Consider the following 24,402-nt stretch of genomic DNA (forward strand, 5'->3'; position numbering starts at 1 on the left):
GGGACACCTTTTTAAAAAATTTTGGTTTGAAATGAAAACAAGGAACAGGGCAGCCCGGGTGGCTCAGTGGTTTAGTGCCACCTTCAGCCCAGGGCCTGATCCTGGAGACCTGGGATCAAGTCCCACATCGGGCTCCCTGCATGGAGCCTGCTTCTCCCCTCTGCCTGTGTCTCTGACTCTCTCTCTCTCTCTTTCTCTCATGAAAAAATGAATAAAATCTTAAAAAAAAAAAAAGAAGAAGAAAAATACAAGGAATTTAAGAATTGACTCCAAACTGAAGTACCCAAATCTGTCCCAAATGGCCCAAGAGCCACCTTCTTGCAGCAGGAGGATGGGGTAATCCTTCCACTTTTGATATCACCCCCCTCAATGCACAAACATATATTATGCTACTGACCAAGGCACATCTCATCATTGTCTTCTTTACTTGGGCCCAGGACAAACCCTACCCCACCCCCCAATCTTTTTTTTTTTTAAAGATTTTATTTATTTATTCATGAGAGACACAGAGAGAGAGAGAGAGAGGCAGAGACACAGGCAGAGGGAGAAGCAGGCTCCATGCAGGGAGCCCAATGTAGGACTTGATCCCTGGTCTGCAGGATCATGCCCTGGACTGAAGGCGGCGCTTAAACCGCTGAGCCACCGGGGCTGCCCCCAACCCCCCAATCTACTTACAAGTATGAGCTCCATCGACCCAAGAAACTAAAAGCACAGATATTCCATGAAGATCCCTTTTTTGACTGATCTGAGTGTTACAGCTAACAGGTGGGGAAATCTTTTTTAATATATGAGTATTATCATGACAGGGCCACTGGAACGGATCAGTGCCATAAGTCAGACAGGGCTAGAAGTTTCCGCCCCACCATCAGGTTCCTCTTTAGCCTTGACAGATCAAACTCAAGCCGAAGCCGGCTCTAGAGATCAGTTCAGTGTTTGAGCCAAAGGTCTTCACAGTGAGGGACCAAAGCTGCCCTGGCTGGGCCTCTGCCGGCCCGTGTCCCAGATTAATCACCGCCAGGCGGGGCCTGGACCCTGGGCTGCAATCTGAGACCAGCAGCACCTGCACAGGGGTCGCCCCAGCTCCTCCCGCACTCCTCTCAGGCAGGACTCCAGGGCATGAGGGTGTCCACCTGTTGACTGGGCTACCTGGAACAAGAGAGCAGGACACTCAGCCATCTTGAATCCTGCAGATAAGTCACAGATGGTTTGAGTGGATTCATGGACTCAAGTGGATATGGTGATTCAAGTAATAAAGTCAAGGCTCCGAGAGAAAGAAAATTCTGAGCCTCTGCACAGAAAGAGAGAAAGGTGCCAATTCCCCTCTCTTCACTGTCCAGCGGGGAGCTCTAGCTGGACACCAGCAGTGGGTGAACTCAGCCCTGAGGCTATGAATTAATGAGATGGTCTGCGGTGTTTGGGACATGTTCTTGTCATCTGTTCATCAACAGGATGCTGACAGGGAGGACTGAGACCAGAGCAGCGATGTCTTTTCAAAACACTCCCAAGTGCTGCCAGATAGGCCAGTATGAAAGGAAGCTTAGGAACAATTCTCCCTGTGAGGTATAGAAGAGCTTCCTCTGAATGCCAGAACCTGAGAAAACAGGTCTCAAATGATCTCCTAGATCAGTAAGTTATTTCAAATGTGTGTACCCTCAGAGCCAGCAGCCACGTACAGTGTGTATATACATAGCTGCTGAAGCCAAAATGCACCTTTCGGGACCAAAGGGCCCTATTACAAGTTCTTCTCAGATGGCAATCTCTTTTATATTGTTGCTTCTCTGAGGAGAAAGAGGAGGAGGAAGTATTCTCCTCTCCTCAAAAAAAAAAAAAAAAAAAAAAAAAAAAAAAAAATCAAAAGGAAGAAGATAAGCATGAAGATCTGTATCTTAGAACCATCTGTCCCAGGCTCTAACTTGTGATAGAAGGAGCAACCACTCATGGATGCACCCTTTCCCACATGCCCTGTGGCCCTGGGGAAGGAAGGTGGGAAGGAGTCAGAGTCAGACTGAAGTGTGTGTCCCTTCAAAGAACAGAGCAAAGCCCAGGTGGGACAAGAGGAGAAAGAGCACCTTCGTGTTAGAGGGAACACCCACATCCTGACTGTTACACCCTGTACCTCCAGAGCTCTAGCTCCAGGAATTCCCTTTGAACTCCAGCTTCGACCCAGTGAGGATAGAGCCCTGGCTACAATTACACACTTGTTGGGGGGGGGGGGGGGGTGGAGGGGGAGGGGAGCATGTGACAGGCCATGAAAGGTCCCTGCCTATAAAACAGACTGGAAAACAAACCCTTAATTTAAATGTTAATGAAAGTGCTGTGGAGACATCAGAGGCTTCCCGGCTGCTCCAGAACAGCTACACCAGGCCCAGAATTTATGGCTCCCCTTCACCCTCCCGCCTCCCTCTCTGCTTCATCACCCACTGAAGTTTAAAGAGTATGTGTGTGTGTGTGTGTGTGTGTGTGTGTGTGTGTGTGTGTATCTCCAACTAATTTTAACATTAACTCCATGCTTCCACCTGGGGATGTGGATTGCTAAATTATCTGTTGGCAGAACAGTGATCAAAGGTGGACAAACACAGGCACACTGCACACACAACGCAGAAAAGTCAGGGGCAGCTGCAGCAGGGAAAGGACATTCTTCCTGACAAGGGACAAGCAGAAACCGAGGTACAGGCCAGGACTGGGGGCAGGTGGTCAGTCCTTCCCATGTGCTAGTCCCCCAGCTGGGGACTCAACAATCATATTACCCATCTGACTGGTCGCTGTCACACTACACTGTCTAGTTCATGGTGGCTTCCCCAGGGTCTAGCACATAACAATGCTTGAGTATGGAAACAGAGAGAGAGGAAGGGAAGGAGGAAGAACTTGACAGAGACTGAGGGAAGGCAATGTTGCCCCGTTGGAAGAGGCAGGCTCTGCGGGTGCAGGACTCTGTATCTGCAGCACCCTATCTTCTGCAGCGGCTTCTGCTTCTATTTGTGGTGTTTTATTTAATCAGCTCTTGACAACAGAGCCAATCTTGCTGGCCAGGGAGGAAGTTGCTCCCACAGATGGGTTCCGGGCCGGCCAGGGCTGGTTGGGTCACTGGTTTTAGGCCAGCAGCTCAGCACTTGAGTCTCCCTGTGCCCATCCTGCCCTGGGCAGTGGCAGAAATCCAGGGTCTTGAGGAAGTGAAACCCACCATTGTGGAAGCTCATCCCTGCTACTGATGGATACACTCACACCCACTGGAGAGGCTTGGCTTAGCCTAGGCAGCAGGCATGGCACCGAGATTCAGCAGCACCAGACTCTGTTTCGACTGCACCCCTACACTCATCCTTTTCCGATTTACAGTCATTTCAGGTTGGACCAGGAGGCCCATCTAGCATTCCAGAGCTCCCGTCTTTCTCCAGATGTCTTGCCTCCTCTTCCAACCATTCCGGCTCCCTGTCCATCCATGGTATCTTTGTGCCTCTGACTCTCTCATCCAGGAGGCTCCCTCCTGTGTGCTTGGTAGCCTGGCAAACGAGGACACCAAGCCATTCCTTGCTTAGGGAAGGTCTCCTTTCCCCAGACAGGCCCTGGAGGAAACTTCCTTCTGCTCTGGCCCTGGGAAGGCAGGACAGAGAGATAGAATTGGCCACAGGCCAAGCCACAATGTAAAGCACGACCGAGTCAGCCATCAGTGTCTTTCCTCAGGTTATCGAGGTTAGGGATCCTTTTCACAGCCCAGCTACCCATCACCAACCACAAAAAAAAAAAAAAAAAAAAACTCAGAGGCACAACCTTTACTTTTGACTCATTTTCCCCTAAAAGCTCAGGGTTATGAAGTCCAGGGCCAAAGGAACACTAAGCCACTGGGAACCAAAAGAATCCACACTGAAAGTTGGCTGTCTCTTTTTCCAATCTTTCAAACCTCTCTGTCAGAGAAAACTCCAGATGCAATTACCTTTCACTAAAGAAAGGTGTATTTCAACAGGCTGGTGAATATGCGTTTACCACACACACAACACAAAGTAAACCCTGTAGCCACTGAAACAAACACCCTGCTCTCCCCAGAAGCCCACCCCCTCCCTGAACAGTACACAGTGATTGCTCTCCTTCCAGACTCTCCCTCACCTCTGGGAGAAATGAAGCAAGCAGGGGCAGCTCCTCCATCAAAACCCCCCAGAGGCCATAACTCACTTTGCAAATTTGAATCGGTACATTTCATGCAGACTTGGACTATTCCCCCAAAAAACAAACAGGCCACCACAGTGAGCAAAGTCACACAAAATTATATTGTATATTTAATAACACAGCTAAGTCAATTTTCTACACCTATACCACTCATATATTTCCCTAATGACAGAAACAAGAGAGAAGGGATTAAAACCCAAGTGTCCTGGGAAGCCTTCCTGACCACACTCACTCACACGATAGCAAGTGTTGTTCGGAGATGGGGAAAGAAGTATGCTGAGCATCACCTTGGTTCCTGCAGGGCCATAAATATGGTGTCTGTAGAGGAAGGAGGAGTTGTGGGCTCCTCACTCTTCCCTTAGCAGGAAAACAGGGTAAGTGGGTCTCTGGAATCATTTTGCCCTCCATGGCCCCACAGCTGGTTTGGTGCACTCCCCCACTACCCTGCAAACCAAAGATCAACGAGCATTCATGCTCCTGGGATGGTGCAAGCACTCACAGCCGCCTGAGTGAGTCCTGGCACCAAGGACGTAGTGCCCTCTCCCCAAGCCTCCTGCTCAACTTGGTCCTCTAGGAATGTTCCTCAGGCCCCAGAAGCCTTTTAAGAGCCACAGCTACTGTCCAACATGCTGGTGGACAAAGGCAGAGCAATGACCTAGGGCCTTCCTCGTGGTCATCCCTCAGCACCATAGGACGAGGCCGTAGGCTAGAGACCTGAGCATGAACTGCCACCTCTTCTGCCCCATGCCACGTAGGCCCTATATCAGTCTTCCCTGAGCCTCAATATCTCCCTCTGCTAAGGCTGTGGCAGTGACACCCACTTCCCCCTCAGCCAGACATTGGCTGAGTTTCGGGCACTTTAGTATCACCTGGCAGCCATTATAGTTATGTGCCCTTTTACCCCACCACCAGGTAAAATCCTCACAGGAGCTGACATACACCAAGGGTTTGGTCAATAGGCAGGGGCAGTGAGAAGGAAGGGAGGGAGGGAGGGATGCAAATTCCAAAGGAAGGAAGGAATCCTTAGCCATTCTATATTTCCTCACTCTTGAGTAATTGCTAAATTTATTCAGCTGGAAATAATTTTTATTTTTTATTTTATTTTATTTTATTTTAAATATTTTATTTGTTTATTCATGAGAGACACAGAAAGAGAGGCAGAGACACAGGTAGAGGGAGAAGCAGGCTCCCCATGGGGAGCCTGATGTTGGACTTGATCCCAGGACCCCAGGATTATGCCCTGAGCCAAAGGCGAATGCTCAACCACTGAGCCACCCAGGCATCCCTGGAAATAATTTTTAAATAACAATAGAACTTACTGCACATTTTTAAAAATTCTACTTTTCTGTGTTGCTCATGGAAAAGTGCTTGGAATTCAGTGTGACCTCAGGAGGTTGTAGATGAGCTACACAAGCACACTTGGGCATATCCCCTTATGTCCCAGGTAAGCCTCCCATAGTTCCCCTCTCTCCTACCTCAGCCTGCCCTTCTTGCTCTCATCTGACAGCTCCAGGCTGGGCCTCCTCTATAGGGGGATTCACCTAAGTCAGGAACCTTAAAAACAGAATTACTGGTGCCGGGGCAAGAAGACAGGGAGGAGGACACACAAGAGGTAAAGAGAAGGTCCTTGCCTGGACCTACTGGTTTTCCTTCTGTGGTTTCAAGTACCTAGACCCAGCTCTAAGCATGTATCTGATATTAAATATCACCCTCCACAGCTGTTTACCAATCAAGAACTCAAGGTCATGGGAGGAAGGAAAGGTGATATTTGGACACAGTACGGAATTCCAGCTTTCTCTCAGTCTTGAGCACCTCAAATAAAGCCCGAGGCTTGAGGTTTCATGTTTCCTACTACAAGTGTCTAAGCACACACCTAAGGAAAGAAGGCAGCAAAGTCCCAGCATCATAGATAAACACAATGCCTAACTCTGACAAACTGTTTTCTTTTTTTTTTTTTTTTTAAAGATTTTATTTATTTGTTCATGGCAGACACACAGAGAGAGAGAGGCAGAGACACAGGCAGGGGGAGAAGCAGGCTTCACGCAGGGAGCCCAACTTGGGACTCGATCCCGGGTCTCCAGGATCACACCCCGGACTGAAGATGGCGCTAAACCACTGAGCCACCCGGGCTGCCCTGACAAACTGTTTTCAATAGAAGAAAGAGATTAATTGAGAAAAGGGATATGGCAGGTCTCCTATCCATTCAGGTTCCTTCTAAAGGTATGAGGGAGGGACACCTGGGTGGCTCAGCAGTTGAGTATCTGCCTTTGGCTCAGGATGTGGTGCTAGAGCCCCAGGATCAAGTCCTACATTAGACTCCCTGCATGGAGCCTGCTTTTCACTCTGCCTATGTGTCTGCCTCTCTCTTTCTCTCTCTCATGAATAAATAAATAAAATCTTTTAAAAAAATAAATAAATAAAGGTATGAGGGAGCAGTGAGAGGCTGGGAAGTCATCACGTCAACCAGGAATACCAGCCCCAGAGGGTAGCTGCTGCCCCACTGCCCCTCCCGTTCTCTGTCAGGGGTTCACAGTCACATACCATTAGTGACCACGCACACCCTGATGCCTGGACTCGACAGGGAAGGTGGCAGGGAGGGGAACAGAAGACAGCCAGCAAGGGCAGGAAGATTCGAGGTGGTGGAAGGGACAGAGATTCCTGCTGAGGGTCCCCCACCTCAAGAAGATGCTGAGGAGGTGTAACTCCAGGAGGGCCAGGAGAAGCCCCCAGCCAAGCTAGAGACAGGAGAGCAACGAAAGCCTCTGAACAAATGCTATCCCGGAGAGGAGAGATTCTGGTTGACACGATGAGCTAGCCCTTTTAGCATTACCGAGTACTTTCTTATTATTTCAGGTCATCTTCATAATCATCTAGTAAGGTCTAGAAAGGAAACAGTCTCAGAGAAGGGAATGACTCACCTAAGACCACTTGGCTGGTGGTGGCAAAGCAGAACCCTGTGTTTCAGAACAAACCATGAGGCTAGGAGGCAGGGCTTCCCCAGATTAGGAAAATGGAAGCGTTCATTGAAAGGTTCAAATTCATGGACACGGAGAAGAAATGGGTCTAACAATGGGACGACACAGCCCTAGTCCAGTACACTTCAGGGTAAGAGAAAATGGGGTGGGGTGGGGGAGAGAACAGCAGCATAACCCCAGCCATCTAGTAAAGCCAGCATCCCACATGCAAACTATTTTGAGTCTACAACACCATACGTCAAGCTAGGGAAAAGGTCATTTTGAACAACTGTGGTTTGGGAGCTGAACAACCAGTCAACAGTGAGTGAAAGACTCAGCCTAGGGCCAAGGAAGTACACCAAGAGGACAAGAAGACTCTGAAGGGGAATGAGAAGAAAACAGAAGACCCGGGATTTCCCCAAAGATGAGACAGATCAAGGACTTAGCAAAGGGTCTGGCACAGGGCACATGACTAATGCATGCTAGCATCTAGTTGTGTGGCCGTTGTTGACTAGTACTGGTACTGGCATAAAGCTAGTGCCTTCCTCAAAGCCAGTCTGCAAGCTATGGGCAAAACAAAACACAGCTTACTGTGTTCTAAAATGCTTCTTAATGACAAAGCAGACTCTGACCTCAACCTCTTTTACTGAAACTATCATCAACAGTTGTCATGCTCTATGCTGCTAAGGGGTAGCTTAACACATTCCAGAGAAGTGGCAGGAGTAGAGGTCCAAGGGACAGGGTGCTAGTTGAGCCTGGCCATGTTCTTTGGCCTAAATCTCCAGCCCTGAAGAGCTGTACTCTACCACCAGCATTACTCTAGTCCACTCTAGTCTCCTGAAGCCAGCAGAAGTCCATAGGATGGTCACCAGCCCATCTGCCACCTCCCACGGGCTACCCTGCCTTCCTTCAATCCTTACATACATCCAGCCCACAGATCCCCAAGCCTGGCCAACTGGCTTTAAAAGGGGCATCAATGGAAAAACACCACGGAGGGACAGTGCCCAATGGCTCTGTTCTCCACTCTCCGCTCCCACACACTTAGGGCCTCTCTACTCCCTGCTGGTCTTTCCTTCCCTCTTTCCTAGGATTGCTAGAATGATTTGTTCTGAACAGCGACAGGTTTATAGGTTAGCCGACACCTCCGCTCTGTGGAATTTTAATTAACTTCTCCCATCGTCAATATGTTAAGGAACGGGGTCTCCATTCTCTGGGGTCAGCAATGTGTTTCAGGTCCTGCTATATCAGCCGTCAAATTGAAGAATTAATGACGTGGCTAATCGGCTCTAATTCTTTAGAAAGAAAAAAATTTGAAAGGGAGTTGTACAAGGGGGCAGGAGGAGGGGTGCAGGCTCCATGGAGTGAGAAGGAGGCTGAAGGGGGTCTTGGCGGGGAAGGCAGGGGGGAATCAACTCTCTCGTAAAACTAGTGACTGACTTAAGCCCCGTGTTGGAGGGTGGCAGCCCTACAGCTTTCCCGTTGATCACTTGGGTGAGGAGTGAGGGGTGAAGGAAGTGAGGGAAGACCCTAGAAAAACAAACACTCTGACAGCAGGTGCAGGAGAGAGTCTATGTACCCTGCTGGGGATGAGAGAGGCTCTGCCTTAGTTTAAGAAAGCCTAGAAAGCTGAAGTCAGAAAGCAAAGCTCACTCATTTACAGGGAAGGCTCAAGAAAAACAGGTCAAAGGGTAAGGTAAAGCTACCATAAAAAATTTGGCACTTCTGATACAATTATCAATCCACCCAACATACATGTCTTTGGATGAGGGCCCAATTGGACACAGGCCCCATGTCTCTCCTGATGACTCAGCTCTGTAAGGGATACTCCAAAAGACATTTTCCAAGGGGAACAAACCACAGATATGTGTTGTGAGAGCAGGTTGGCTGGTGCAGTAACTCCCCAGGGGTGCTAACAGGCCTCTGCTTTGGAAGCAACTCCAGAAGGCATATGCTCCAGAAGGGGCGCTCTTATAACCAGCTTGATTCACTGACATTTTAACAGTATCTTTTCCTTCACATTTCTGGGGTAGATGCCTAGGAAGTCAGCCCCTAGAATGTTGCCTCCACCTCATGCATATATGAAGTGAACCACAGACCTCAAGACTCTGGAGGATTTTCAAAATCTCCAGAAGACAGGCTCAAAGCAACCTAGAATATACAGGTGGAAGATTTTCTCACCCACCCAACCTCATGAAATAAAAGCATTATTATACAGGACAAAACCATATCCAAAAGTGTCTCCCTTACCTGAGTAATGGGCTGATAGCAATGGACCACACTCGGTCTTCAGTTTGGATGGTGTGTAAGCACTGCCCCAGCCGACCTGAGGCCAAAGGCCACACCTGGAAACAGAAGAGATGCTCTCCTTAATACTGCCTGAAATGGGGATGTGGGGTGAGTGTCGAGAGTGGGGGGCGGTGGTGGAGACTTCTTTTCTTTCTGTCCTGTATATGCTGAGCTCAGAATATGAGCAGTGGAGCCTCCCCAGCCTCTGGCTAACCTACCTGACTCCCAGTCCAAACCGCCCTCTTAACGTCCACCTGAGAGCCCTTCTTCACCACCCAATTTTATACCAGGGAATCCGAAGCTCCACACTCTTCAGCTATGACTTGACTAAGCAGGGTGAGTGGGTGGAGCTCGCCTCTCTTGCGGCTGGGGTTTTTCCTTTTTCCTGTCTTTCACCCAGATTTTCCTTCGGGAGGTTGGGAGGAAGAGGAAGATCAAGGCACAGTACGGGGGAACAAAGACAGAACTAGAGCAGAATTAAGAGAGAGAAATAAAAAAAAGATACAAAGGAAGGAAAGAATGGAAGAAGAAGAGAGGCTTCAAAGCACAAAGGTGGTGTGTTGTTGTTTGTTTGTTGATAATGCTCAGGATCCAGCGCTATTCATGTCAGCAGGGAATTTAGCACCTAGTGTCACCAAAAGTAGCAGAAAAGCTTAACTCTTTTAAGCTTCCATATCTCCTACAGGTTAAAAATATTGCTTGGAGCACGTTATCTGGTCCCTATCAGTCAGGAATGTACATTAGCAGCCACTCTGGGCTTAGCTCTAATCAACACTCAGGGAGCCCTCAGCGGCCAGTGCATTTAGAAATCTCCATTAAGCACATGGCCCCCCTCACCTCACCCAACCCCAGATGACACACTCGGGGAAATAAGCCTCTAACCAAACAGAAAGGAAGCCTCAAATGTACAGGGCTGTCCTAGACAGCAGCCAAGGAGGGATTCTAAGGCTGCCAGATGGATCACTGACCTCTCAAGGTCCCTGCAGTGCTATAAGGGGAACACAGAAAAGCCAGGCAGGACCTTAGATGGAAGAACTTTCAGGAAACCCTCCTCGAGTTTAAGGGGCAGGTGATGGAGTAGGGGTGGTCTTGCCTTCTTAGGGTCACATGACATCTCTTCCCTATAAAAGGAGAAAGTGTTTTAAGATTTTGTGTTATGCATGACAGGGGGAGGAGGGCATGAGTTACTTCCAACATAGAGAAAAGAAAAAGTCAACCTAACAAGAAGATCCTGAAAAAGAAAAGGCAGAAAACAAAGGTAAATACCACAGCTTCCCTGGAGTGCCCTGATTCTGGCTTACTCTTCTGTATCTACAGCCAGGCCACTTTGCTAGTAACTAGATGTACTTCTAATGTACTTCTAATGTTCAGACAGTCCCAGCCTGGAAGAGAGGTTTGCCTTTTCTGACATGCCAACTCCCTAGCAGGTCGGAGGGTGATGAGACACTAAGGATTACAAAATCTATGGTGCCAACCCCAGTCCTGAACTCATCAGCAATTCCAATCACAGCCTGCAAATCACAGGCCAAGGTTCCTGGTGTCCGGGAGTGGCTCGGAAGGCTTGCTGCCAGTGTTGAGCATGATGTTGGGAAAGTGGCCCTCCTGTCCTGCCCCAGCAGCACACCATCCACCAGAAACCTGAGGGTTGTGACACCTGAGGGATAGGAGTTGACAACAATATGTTGATCATATCTTTACCCTCAGTAGTCAGATCCAAAAAAACCCATCCCTGGAAAAGATATAACTCAGCAGAAATGGACATTTATATAGTCCTTTCAAAAAGCAGTTGATGACATATAACAAGACCTTTAAAACCACCAAAGCCTTATGCCCAGTAAGTATTGCTGAGACTGTATCCTAAGATAAAAATTCTAAAATGAAGAAAGCCTGTATGGTAAGTAAGTAAGTAAAAATCAATCAATCAATCAATCAATCAATCCCCTACAGCTGACAGTTGCAGGAAGAACAGGTGTGGGCTTTGGAATCAGACACATTTGGGTTTGAACCCAGTTGTGACTTATTATCTCTGATCTCAGGGATATTTCAGGGCTTCTCAGCCTCAGTTTATTCATGTGTACAACAGGAAATAATACCTCTCTTTAGAGGGCTGCAGAAATGTCAAGCACCTAACAGGGCAGCACAGCATTTGGCAGGTATTAGGCATTCAATAACAGTGGTTCTTCTTGCTTATTGTGCCATTAAAGAGGACACTTACAAATAATTTGTAATAATAATAGAAAACCTTATAAAGTAGATACAGTTGGGTATATTGGGTATGCAAAGTATATTATGAGCATAATTATGTGGGGAAACAATTCTCCTAGAGAAAAGGAGAAAATGAACAAATGTAAAGTGCTTTTAGCATCATTCCTGGCTACTTGTATACAAATATGCAAGTCTCTGCATTGAAAAATAACTAAAAGAAGGAAACAACAAGTTCAAATGTTCCCTCCTTCATAAAGTCTCCCCTTTCAAGCCAGATGTGATCTCTACACCCTCTGAACTTTCTGGCCCTCTCCCTAGAGCCTTACACTTCATAGTCCTGGCCACTTCCGATCAGCTTCAGAGCCACTGCATGCATGTCTCAGCTCGCCTAAAGAAGAAAAGCTATCTTTTCCTCACCTTTGAAGAGCCTTGTGCCGTGTACACTTATGTTTTGCATACAGTAGGCACTTTTAAGTGAATGGAAGAACAGAGAAATAAAGAGATAATGAAAGAATGGTCAGGACCAGCCCAGGCCCACTGAGAACACTCCTACATTCCTATCACATCACAGGATGGAGCTGGCCTCACCAAAGCCCAGAGGGGCAATCCAAACTAAGTCAGGGTAAGTTTGAAAGTAGGGGTGGGGAGGAGGGAGGAAGAAGGTTTCCTGAGCAGTCCCTAACTCTGGAAGTCTTATGGAGAAAACGTTTTCGTTCCTTTCACCCCACTAAAACAAATCACTTTCCTAAAACACAGTACGTATTTGGGGGAACTCCCAACAAACAGGCTAGAGACGTTTCCAGGCAAACATGACTAATTTCTCACGTATATCTGGGGTGTATCAGAAGCCTACAGAAGCAGCTGTGGAGCTGCAGAAGCCGCTGACAAGAAATGGAGGGCTGGTTATAGAAGACTAGTGGATGGGTAATGCGAAAACAGGTCAGGAAGATAAAGGCAGCTGGAGGCAGAGGCAGTGACACAGAGGAAGCAGAAACAGCACCCAGAAATCTGCAAAGATGAGTTGGCCTGGAGGTCAATGGGGAGCCCCAGAATAGCAAGCCAGCTTTCTAGAGTTGAAGAGCCGGAGTGGGGATGAATTCTTTCACTGACTTCAAAGAAATCCTCAAAAGTAACCGGATGTGCTGTGGTGATAATTTTGGAATTAGAAAGTACCTACTTTAATGCTAAAAAAAGAAAAAGAAAAAAAACTGAGTCCACCAAATAGGGTTGAGTTGGGACTTAAAACATGAAACTAACCCAATATCCCAAATAAAATTGCTGTCCTTCGAATGTAAGCAGCCCATCCCCTTGAACAGCTACGTGTGGTCACAAAGCTTAGTCCATATGCTGCTCTGGGTGTCAGACCACAGAGAACAGGAGAGAAAAAAGATATATCACTGAAAAGGAGGGGTGGTGGAGGAGGGACTTGCAGCCATGACAGGAAGATACCAGAAGAGATGGGAATATTTAGGTCACACAATCCAAAATGATTTCTAACCCAAACTGGTTTCTGAGCAGTACAGTGGGTTAAGGCCAGTCTCTTTGGAAGGAATAGTACAAAGACAGTGACCAATCAGAAACCTGAAGTTATAGGGTGGGGGAAACAGGCAATAGGAAATTCAGTTTCTGAGTTGGTTCAAAAGTGTTTCTGGATTTCTCTCGGGCCTCCTGTGATGCTGTGCATGTCTCTCAGACAGAACACAAAGTGTAAGGGGAGAAAAGACTAAAGGGAGGAGAAACTTCCATAAGTAGAAGGGAACATATATAGCCCTTCTTTTTATATAAATTGGTGGCATTTTTCTATGAAGGAGTAATCACTGAAGGGTACATGGAAGCAGAAAAGTTAGTAAAAACTGCAACTTCCCTCACCTGAGACCCTCCCCAGGTATCCTAGAGGCTCATTTGCTGACACCAACAGGCATTTTACTCCTGGTGACACTATGGAGTTTCCCATACTATGGGCCTCCTGCACCTCAACCAAATTGTCAGCAAGGTTCCCATGGCAGCCCCAAAGGACCAGGTGTGTGCAGGCCCTGCCCAAGGCTGCCGAACACAGAGATAGAGAAAGACATTCTTCTCTGTCTCAAGGGTGGAGGCCTGTTGGACTCAAATGTGGGTGAGCAGAGTCCATAAAGCAGGGGTCACAGTGCTCATCAGCTTCACTCTGTTTTGCCTTGGCAGACGACAGACTATAGACCAGGCAGTTTGGCAATGATGCACCCAAAAACGCCCTTCTCTCCTCATCATTCTACTGCTTACTGACCACATCACTCTCCAGAGAAGCAGTAAAAACACATTTTAATTATCAGCCTGATTGCTTATAAACAAGGTGGTGAAAAATTAACCTCCCTAAACAGAGAGCAAGCAAAAGGAGGGAGATTTTAAAATAAAATATTGGGGTCAGAACTCAACCCACAAACTTGAGGAAATTCAGCACAGGGAGGAAAAGCTGGCCAGGCCCTCTGTTTTTGAGTTCACGCCACATTTCAAGTGAGTGGCAAGCTTCCCAGCCACTGTCCACTCCTTTCTCAGGCCAGCTGGCAGGGACATGGCCTGGCATAGCAAGCTGCATGCCAGAGGCACATAAGTAAGTCCTTCATCATGTCGCCCCCCCACCCACCCACCCAATGCCCTCAGCCAATCCCAAGACTCAAGGCCCTATCCACCCTCTCCTACTCCACTCCCTATAGACAGGAGGGAATAACCGTACATAAGGGGGATACCACTCACCTTGGCCGTCCTGTCTCTGGAGCCACTCACAATGATGCCCCCTCTACAATCCACACAGTTCACCTCCTGTTCATGAGCCGAGTACTTGACCGTGAAGGTGCTATGGATCTTATGAACGCCAATCTTCCCATCTCTAGGAGAGAAATAGGGAGCCCACCCCCAGTAGCCAATTATTCTGTCAGAAGAGAACAAGGCTACAAAGCAGCCTGAGTCTTCAATGATGTCCAAATTTGCTGTTTTAGGCAATTCAGCTCAACAAGGCGCTGAGCTCTCAGATACCTCTACTTCTTCAGTACACTTGGGGCTGAACAAAACGGAGAGACATAAGAAATTCTCCCTGTGAGAGTATCAAAACCAGCTTCACTTTTCATTAAGGGCTCTGTTTTCCTTCTCCAGCTAACCCTATTAAGTGCCTTTGCTAAATCTCTCTGCTTCAAATGGAAAAACAAAAACAAAAAATACCACTCCCTCTTCTTAGGGTCTCCCTCCTCATCCCTGTGGAGTTGAGAGAGAGAAGTCAGAGGCAGGCAAGCAGAAATTCCCTGAAGAATGTAAGGAAGAAGAAGCCTGAAGCACTTACCCTCCTGCACTGATAATATGTGAGTTGGCCAGCACGAAGCGGCAGACGTCCTCATCATGCCCAGCAAAGACTCCCAGGGGCCGACGGTTCAAGCTGGCACCATGCGGGCGGAACTGATAGGCCAGGATGAAATTAGCCTGGGATATGTACAGAGAATCACCTTCCAGCTGCATCCAGGGCATCTGACTAAAGAGATGTAAAACACAATTTAAGGATCATCAAGATACAGCATGAAAACCCAACTCCAGTCTTTGGAGAGGCCGACTGATCCCCCAACTTAGTGAGGGCAACCTGCGTGGCTTTGCCTTTACCTCCCCTCCTCTCCTTCAAAATTACCTACTCTTAGGCTACCCTCAGAAAACTAGAGAGTTGAGCTTTATGGTAACCTAGTCTTCTTTGGATTTTCTAAAGGGGAGTTAGAACTAGAAGAACAATAAAATATCACTTTTAATTAGAGAGTGCTTAAGACCTGAAATACTGGCATAGACTTCTTGTAGGTAAACAGAACTCGGCGAATTCAATGACTGCAGCACAGAGAGGGTTAAAAAGAAATCTTCCACCTAGATGAATTGATTGTCTTTCATTCTGCATCTTCCATGATTTGAAGTGTTAAGTGATAAGTTGTGAGGTTCCAAGGCTCCCACACATACCTCTTCCCCAAAGGAGCAGATGGAGAAAAGAGAAGAGTGAACCTCAAGAAGGCCCATTCCATAATCCTGCTAAAGCAAAGGGGTCATTTGCAAGTGAAAGGAAGAAGGCCATTTAGGAAAGGATGCTAATGTCCTGGATAGTTATCTAGATCCACACAGGGGATACCTGCATTATATTATAGGGTATATGGGGGCAGTGGGAAAGCACAGCTCCACAGCAGTCCTCTACAGTGTGGGGACTCCAGAGAAATAGCTCTCCTAAGCAGCTGATAAGAGAAATCCACAAATAGTTAAAGATTCCCTCTATAGTCTGGCAGGAGGAAGAAAGCTTAGAAGACACAGGCCAGGGCAGCCCCAGTGGCCCAGTGGTTTAGCCGCCTTCAGCCTGGGGTGTGATCCTGGAGTCCCGGGATGGAGTCCCATGTCAGGCTCCCTGCATGGAGGCTGCTTCTCCCTCTGCCTGTCTCTCTCTCTCTCTCTCTCTCTCTCTGTCTGTCATGAATAAATAAATAAAATCTTTTTTTAAAAAAAAAGAAGACATAGGCCAGTCCTGCAGCACAGAGTGAGCCTTAAGAAGTCTCTCCCAGGGGCACCAGGTGGCTCAGTCGGTTAAGTGACCAACTCAGGTCATGATCTCAGGATCATGAGACAGGCTCCACTCAGTGTGAAGTCTACTTGTCCTTTCCCCTCTGCTCCTCCCCCCCGCCCCCCCCCCCCCCCCCCCCCGCCACCATAGTGTCTCTCTCTCTCTCTCTCTCTCTCACACACACACACACACACACACACACACAAATTAATAAATAAAATGAAATGGAAAGGAGAAGAGGAAGGGAAAGAGGAAGGGGGGAAGGGGGAGGGGAAAGGGGGAGGGAAGAAGAGGGAAGAGAAGGAGGCTCTGCCAGAGCCGGGCTCTCTGGTGGGGATTAAGCCCCTTGCCCAAGGTAGACATCCCAGCAGCCTGTCCTACTCTATGCAGGAGTTCTGGAGCTACCAGATCCCAAGCAAAGCAAAGGGACAGCTGATTCATCCACATTAACAGAGACACCATCTCCTGCTGCCAAGCCTGTCTGAGCAAACTGGGCTGTGTTTCTTCTCCAGACTCCTTAATACAAGCGTCATGGGAATGTGGAAAAGTTCTGCAAATTGACTTGACGGGCCATTAAATGCAGCTTAGACCTTGTAGTAGCTGAGTTTCTGCTCAGGAGGTTTTTACAAGGGGTGTGCATACATTCTATAGAACATGTATAGAGCGTATGTATATAGATGCCTACATTCTCACTCATTATGCACTTCCCTCTTCAACATCCCCTTGCACAGTTTGTGGCACACTCAAGTGGGGAGTGAGCAGAAGAGGTTGGAATGCATGTGTTTAGAGCCATCTGGTAAACAGCCATTTGCCTAGGACAAGAAACCAGGTTCATGCCAGGTGAACAGTGGAGAATCCCGGGGCAGCCTGGTAACTGCTTTGTGTGTTTATTTGCCAAACTGCTTTGAAACCATCCCCAAAAAAGATGTCAGGGACAAAACCTTGATAGAAAAACAAACTCTAAAAAAAAAGAAAAGAAAAACAAACTCTACTTTCCGGTATTAAAAGGCAAAAGTAGGAAGCAGAGGGTAAAGTTTTTCACCATAAAAACCCGTCTTTCTCCCTAGTCATTTCTTTACCATCACCACCACTGACCAATACTCCTGCCAATACTCCTGCATAATTCACAGCAACCACCACCTGTAAAAGCAGTGGAAAACTAGACACAGCAAGAGAGATAGGGCCGTCAGATGGAGAAGCCTGTCTGTGCAGGTTACCTGGAATAAGGTTGGGAACTATGAAGTTCCCTAACCATTCTGACCAATCAACAAGGAGCACTTTTTTGGTAGGGAGTTGAAGACAACTATGAAATAATGTAGCATCAGTGAGGTATACAATTTTTGGCATTAGCAGTCCAAAGCCTCTGTCTAAATTTCCTAGTAGTTCTGAGCTTTACCTCCTGTAATATCTATAGCTAAACCTTTAGGTCCTATTTTGCCTTCTTAATAAAGCTGGGCAGAAGGCTAATGGACACTAGGAGTGAAGGCATAACTCCGTAGAGTAGATTTAAAGAAAAATAACTGGGATCCCTGGGTGGCGCAGCGGTTTGGCGCCTGCCTTTGGCCCGGGGCGCGATCCTGGAGACCCGGGATCGAATCCCACGTTGGGCTCCCGGTGCATGGAGCCTGCTTCTCCCTCTGCCTGTGTCTCCGCCTCTCTCTCTCTCTCTCTGTGACTATCATAAATAAATATTAAAAAAAAAATTAAAGAAAAATAACTGAAGAACAAGATGGGTTGAAATGCTGGCTTTATTTATTTCTTTTGCTGAGGTATATTAATAATGGTTACCTCTAGATGGTAGCATTATAAGGAAGTTTTATTTTCTTCTTTAAACTTTTTATTTTTTCAAATCCTTACTATAAACATTTGTTATTTTTCTAATCATAAAAATGTGGAATTTATTATAATAAAATATATTTTTTGGTAATTTTTACAAGTTTAAAAAAAAAAAAAGCTGTCCCTTTGATGCCCCCTTTGTGATGTCAAAGGATCACCAGCGCCACACCACTCAAGACAAGGCACATTTACACTCTAGCTAGGACCAGAATTTTTATCCCAGCACGCTCTGTCCCAGGTAGCTTTAAAAGAGTCAAGAAGCTACTTACCTGCATCTCCACTTTAGCAGAATCCCCTCTCGGCAGCGCCCCAACTTCCAGTTCTGAGATACCTTCACCCGTTCCTTCACAGGGACACTGGCCATCCTGTATCCAGACAGAACAGATAATCCAGTCACAACTCAGGCCAGCCAGAGAAAATTTCATAGGCTTATGAGTCAGAACTCAGGAGTATCTAGAATATATCTAGATATAAGTGATGGGGTTAGGACACCAGAAAGGAATAACTTTCTCTCTCCATACTAGGACCACCAAGAAAGCCAAGGAGAACAGCATGCCTATTAAAAAATGTCTACAGCGATGCCAAAGCAATCTAATGGAGAAAGGATAACAGGGGGTTGGGACCACTGGCTATCCATAAGGGAAAAAAATGAACTCTGACTCCAGCCTCACACCAAACACAAAAACTAATTCAAAATAGATTTAAACATAACATCTGAAACTATAAGGCTGATAGAAGAAAATATATCAAAATATCTCTGCAGCTTGGGGGCTAGGCAAAGGTCTCTTAAGACACAGAAAGCAATAGCATAAAAGAAAAGTCTAATAAATGAGACTTTATCAAAATTTTAAATTTTGCTCACCAAAAAAAAAAAAAAAATTTTGCTCACCAAAATTAATATACACACCACCATCTGGGGGGAAATGTATACACACACACACACACACACACACACACATATATACACACACACATATATATATACACATACCGGCAGCAAATACCCCGTGGTATATATTCATCTAATGGAATGCTACTCAGCAGTAAGAAGGAAAGAGCTACTGATATACACAGTAGTATGGGTCACTCTCAAAAACATCATGCTGAGTGAAAGAAATGTTACACAAAAGAGTTCATGTTGTATGATTCTGTTTACATGAAATTTGAGAAAAACTAATCTATGGTGGAAGAATCAGGACAGTGATTACCACTGGGACTCCTATCACTGGGAAGGGGATTGACTAGGGAGGAACATGCAGAAACTTTCTGGAGTAACATTCTATATCTAAATCTTAAAGGGATTTGGGTTACAAGGGTGTGTATTCATTTGTCAAAAAATGCACCAAATGGAAAAAAATGTACCAAATGATACACTTAAGATTTGAGCATTTGACTGTATATAAATTTTTCTCTCTCTCTTTTTTTTTTTTAAGATTTTATTTTACTCATGAGAGACACAGAGAGAAGGCAGAGACATAGGTAGAAAGAGAAGCAGGTTCCTCACAGGGAGCCCAATGTGGGACTCGATTCTGGAACTCCAGATCACACCCTGAGCCAAAGGCAGATGCTCAACCACTGAGCCACCCAGGCGTCCCTGTATGTAAATTTTTCTTAAATGAAAAAACCCATAAACTAATATATACCAGTCAATTATATGCATGCATGCTGAAGTGTTTACAGGTGGAGTGTACTGGTATCTGCAACTCACTTTGAAATTTAAGTACAGTAAAATGTTAACTATAGATTCTAGGTTGTGGGTATATGAGTTATAACAGTACATTTCATCCAACTTTTCTGTTTTAAATTTTTCATTTAAGAAAATACTGGGAGTCTCAAAAGGACTTTCGGGGTGAGGAAAGTTTGAGCAGTAAGAGATAAGAGAGTACACCAGCAACAGGAATGACATGATTTGTGACTGGCTTGGAGTGGTAGGAGATAGGAAGAAGAGCTCAAAGCCCCTCTGAAAATGCACATTTAGACAGAATTTTGAAATTATGGGCAAGAATTTGAAAACTTCATTTTAGGCCCCATAGTTCCTGTGTGTTTCCCTGGCCTGCTCCATTGGACAATAAAGTTATATTGCTTGAGGTACAGAGTGATAACCACCATGTCTATTGAGAAAAAAAGAGACATGCATTTCTTCCAGTCTCTGCTATTCGTTCACATTTACTACCCTCTACTAAAAGGCAACAATGAAGTTTTCAAGATTACAACAGATAGGGATCCCTGGGTGGCGCAGCGGTTTGGCACCTGCCTTTGGCCCAGGGCGCGATCCTGGAGACCCCGGATCGAATCCCACGTCAGGCTCCTGGTGCATGGAGCCTGCTTCTCCCTCTGCCTGTGTCTCTGCCTCTCTCTCTCTCTCTATCATGAATAAATAAATAAAATCTTAAAAAAAAAAAAGATTACAACAGATACAGGTTAGAAAGGATGATTTTGGGGGTGCCTGAGGCTCAATCGGCTAAGTGTCTGATTCTTGATTTTAGTTCAGGTCATGATCTCAGGGTTATGAGAATGAGCCTCACAACAGGCTCCATATTGGGCACAGAGCCTGCTTGGGATTCTCTCTTCCTCTCTCCCTCCTCTCTCTTTCCCTCTCAGAAAAAAAAAAAAAAAAAAAAAAGATGATTTTGGCAGGTGGAAAGAGAAGATACCTAATCCATTTCTAGATAAGTAATATTCTACCTCCTGACCTCATCTCATTTGCCTATTTGTATATTAAACTATTTTTGATTAATAAAATGACATATGCACAGGGTAAAAAATAAAAAACATACCACAGTATGAATAGTTAACAATGCAAAAGTGACTATATATACAGTCTCTATATTCTGATATATACTGTAGATGCATATAGATTAGTCTGTATTTATACATATGTCACTTTGAATTTAAAAAACATTATATTATTCTATTCATTACTTTCTTTACTTAACAACGTACCGTAGGAATCAATTCGTATCAATACACTAAGATCCATCTCATTCTAACAGCTGCATAGAATTCTGTTATGTAACTCTATCATTATTTAATCAATCACCTACTGATTGACATTTAAAAGATTTCCAGACTTTAGTTATTATAAATACTGCTGCAACAAATATCTTTATATCTCTATTTAGGTGTGAGAATCTATTAATTATCAGATTAAAATTATTAGAAATGGTATTGAATGGGCCAAAGGAAATTGATAGAAACTGTCAAATTGTCATCTAAAAGAGGTTTATACCAATTCACCCTTCTAATACCGTATTAGGGTATTTCTTTCTGAATATCTTTTATTTTCTTCTCTCTTAAAAAATAAACATTTTAAATTTTAGAATAATTTTAGATTTCCAGAAAAATTGCAAAGATTGTACAGAGTTCTCACAGATCTTTCACTTGTCCACCCCTACTGTTAACATCTTACATAATCATGGTATATTTATATGTCAAAGCTTAAGAAATTAACAACATTGGTACATTACTATTAACTAAATTCTAGATTTTATTAGTTCACCAATTTCTCCACTAATGTCTTCTCCTGTCCTAAGATCCCATTTGCTCACCACATTGTATTTAGTTATCATGTCTCCTTAATCTCCTCTGGTTTATAGCAGTTTCTTAGTCTTTCCTTATTTTTCATGATAGTGACATTTTTAAATTTTCTTTTTATCTTTGCCATTCTAAGAGGTGTAAAAAAAAAAAAAGGTTCCTGGGGCACCTCTGTGACTCAGTCAGTTAAGCCTCAGACTCCTGGTTTCAGTTCAGGTCAGGAGCTCATGAGTTGTGGGATGGAGCTCCGAGTCCAGCTCTGCACTCAACAGATCATCTGCTTAAAGATTCTCTCCTGCTTTTCCCTCTACTCACTCTCTCTCTCAAATAAGTAAAAATCTTTTTAAAAAAATTTCCCCGTTTTTTTAAATATGTACAGTATTTTTTCTAATTATGGGTAAGACTGAATTATCTCGTTATATGTTTGAAAGCCATTAGCATTTCTTCTGGGAAATGCTGTTAATGCCCTTTGTCCCTGTTCCTATGATGACTGCGACCTTCTTCTTATGAGTTTGTAAAGGCTCTTTACACATTGTATTGTCAATTTTGTTCCAATTTATTATTCTATTCTTACAGCATTTTATCCATGCAGACATTTAAAAATTTTTACATATCCTTGATTTCATGTCATGTCTTTTGAAACACTTTAAAGAGAATGAATGTTCAGGAAGGGGTTTCTTATTACAATTTCCTGACTAAAAGATCAACCAAAATAGATTTTTTTTTTTTTTTTAAGTAGACTCCATGTCCAACGTGGCACTTGAACTCAAGACCCTTCAATCAAGGATCGCATGCTCTACCGACTAAGCCAGCCAGGTGGCCCCAAAGTAAATTTTCATTTCAAATCTTACTATGGAAAATCTTTCAGCATAGTGAATAGATTTTAGTTAACCTAACTGAATACTATCTTAAAAATTATTTAGAATGTTTTAATCTCTCTGGATCATAATTCTAAAGATTATTATTATTTTTTTTTAATTTTTATTTATTTATGATAGTCACACACAGAGAGAGAGAGAGAGGCAGAGACACAAGCAGAGGCAGAAGCAGGCTCCATGCACCGGGAGCCCGACGTGGGATTCGATCCCGGGTCTCCAGGATCGCGCCCTGGGCCAAAGGCAGGCGCCAAACCGCTGCGCCACCCAGGGATCCCTAAAGATTATTTATTTAACATTTAATATACTGTTTATGATGTGCCAGGAACTGTTTTCATTTACCTAATGACTACTCATAGTATCAGTAAGTGTTTGTTGATAGAGCAATTATACTTCCTGTACTCTATCCAATTAGAAGACCCTGGAAATAAGCAATTAGCAAACTGGCTGATATTCAATTTAAAAAGAGAAAGCCGGGGATCCCTGGGTGGCGCAGCGGTTTGGCGCCTGCCTTTGGCCCAGGGCGCGATCCTGGAGACCCGAGATCGAATCCCACATCGGGCTCCCAGTGCATGGAGCCTGCTTCTCCCTCCGCCTGTGTCTCTGCCTCTCTCTCTCTCTCTGTGACTATCATAAATAAATAAAAATTAAAAAAAAAAAAAGAGAGAAAGCCAGAAATGACCCAAACTGAAATGAACTTAATATATATCAAACAAAGTAAAATTTTAAAATAAGGAAAGAAATCACTACTTCATTAGTGCTGTTGGGTTTGTAGAGCATGTTTCCAACTTTATGATAAAGAAGGGAGGGAAAAGGAATATACAAGTCTAGAAAAAACATGGGAAATATGTATTCTAAAATAGTTAATTGGGTCCCATTCTCCCTCACTTATTGGGAATGCTATGGGACAATGAGAAAATGGTCAGACCAATGTGCTGGTCTGACACTATAAATTATTTATAAAATGAACAATTAAATATTAAAAAAATAGGGGCTCCTGGGTGGCTCAATTGGTTAAGTGCCTGCCTTTGGTTCAGATCATGATCCCAGGGTCCTGGGACAGAGTTCTTCACAGGCTCCCTGCTCAGTGGGGAGTCTGCTTCTCTTCCCTCTCCCACTCCCTTTGCTTATGCTGTCTCACTCTCCAACAAATAAATAAATAAAATCTTTTTTAATTAAAATTATTTTAAAATTTAAAATAAAATAGCCAACTTTGGGTGTTTTAATTTTCTTTGTTTTTATGTCTTTCTAATTTTTCTACACTGTAATATTTTGGTGAAGAGGAAAATACTCCTTAAAATAGTAATGCTGGTGATAGAACTGGGTATCAATAGAGAAAAAAACTGATTTAGATTATATCTCATAACCCAATATAATAAATCCCCCCAAAATGAAAGTGAATTTAAAATTTTAACTAGATTTTAAGTGTTTAAATTTTAAATACTGCACAGAAAAAAGGAGTAAAATGAAAACAAAATGAAAATAAAATTTTAAAATAAAGAGCAAAACAACAGGTTTACAACAGTAAACAAAATTAACAATACTAAAGGTACTAAACTAAAGTTTTATCTCTAAAACTTTTATGGGACTGATAGAAATCTACCAGAATAACACCCTGTCTCCAATACCCTGTCACCCATAACCAACAGCAAATAAGACCAGTTCCACCATGTCCACATGATGAAGCACCCCACAACATTAATAGAGACCTGCATATTAAAACAATTATTGGGGATGCCTGGGTGGCTCAGCGGTTGAGTGTCTGCCTTTGGTTCAGGGTATGATCCTGGAGTTCTAGGATCAGAGCTCTAGGATTGAGTCCCGTATTGGGCTCCCTGTAGGGAGCCTGCTTCTCCCTCTGCCTATGTCTCTCCTTCTTTCTGTGTGTCTCATGAATAAGTAAATTAAAAAACAATTATTAAAGTGCCACCTCACATCTATTATTAGGTGGAAAAAACAGAAACTGACTTTGGTTTTATAGAAAGGTTTGGGTTTGGTTATATATTGC

The 24,402-nt window shown here is 44.6% G+C and overlaps 1 protein-coding gene across 1 annotated transcript in view; it reads right to left on the bottom strand.

Moving 5' to 3' along the window:
- Positions 1 to 24,402, bottom strand: part of FBXW4 (F-box and WD repeat domain containing 4) — an 82,751-nt gene that overhangs the window by 43,437 nt on the left and 14,912 nt on the right. The window contains exons 2-5 of the mRNA XM_025992435.2: positions 18,255 to 18,350; positions 14,914 to 15,099; positions 14,334 to 14,466; positions 9,360 to 9,454 (exon numbers count right to left, since the gene is read on the bottom strand). Of these exons, the coding sequence (XP_025848220.1) occupies positions 9,360 to 9,454; positions 14,334 to 14,466; positions 14,914 to 15,099; positions 18,255 to 18,350 (510 nt within the window). The remainder of the gene's footprint in view (positions 1 to 9,359; positions 9,455 to 14,333; positions 14,467 to 14,913; positions 15,100 to 18,254; positions 18,351 to 24,402) is intronic.

The sequence above is a fragment of the Vulpes vulpes genome, chromosome 15 (genome assembly GCF_048418805.1).
Source record: "Vulpes vulpes isolate BD-2025 chromosome 15, VulVul3, whole genome shotgun sequence".
NCBI lineage: Eukaryota > Metazoa > Chordata > Mammalia > Carnivora > Canidae > Vulpes > Vulpes vulpes.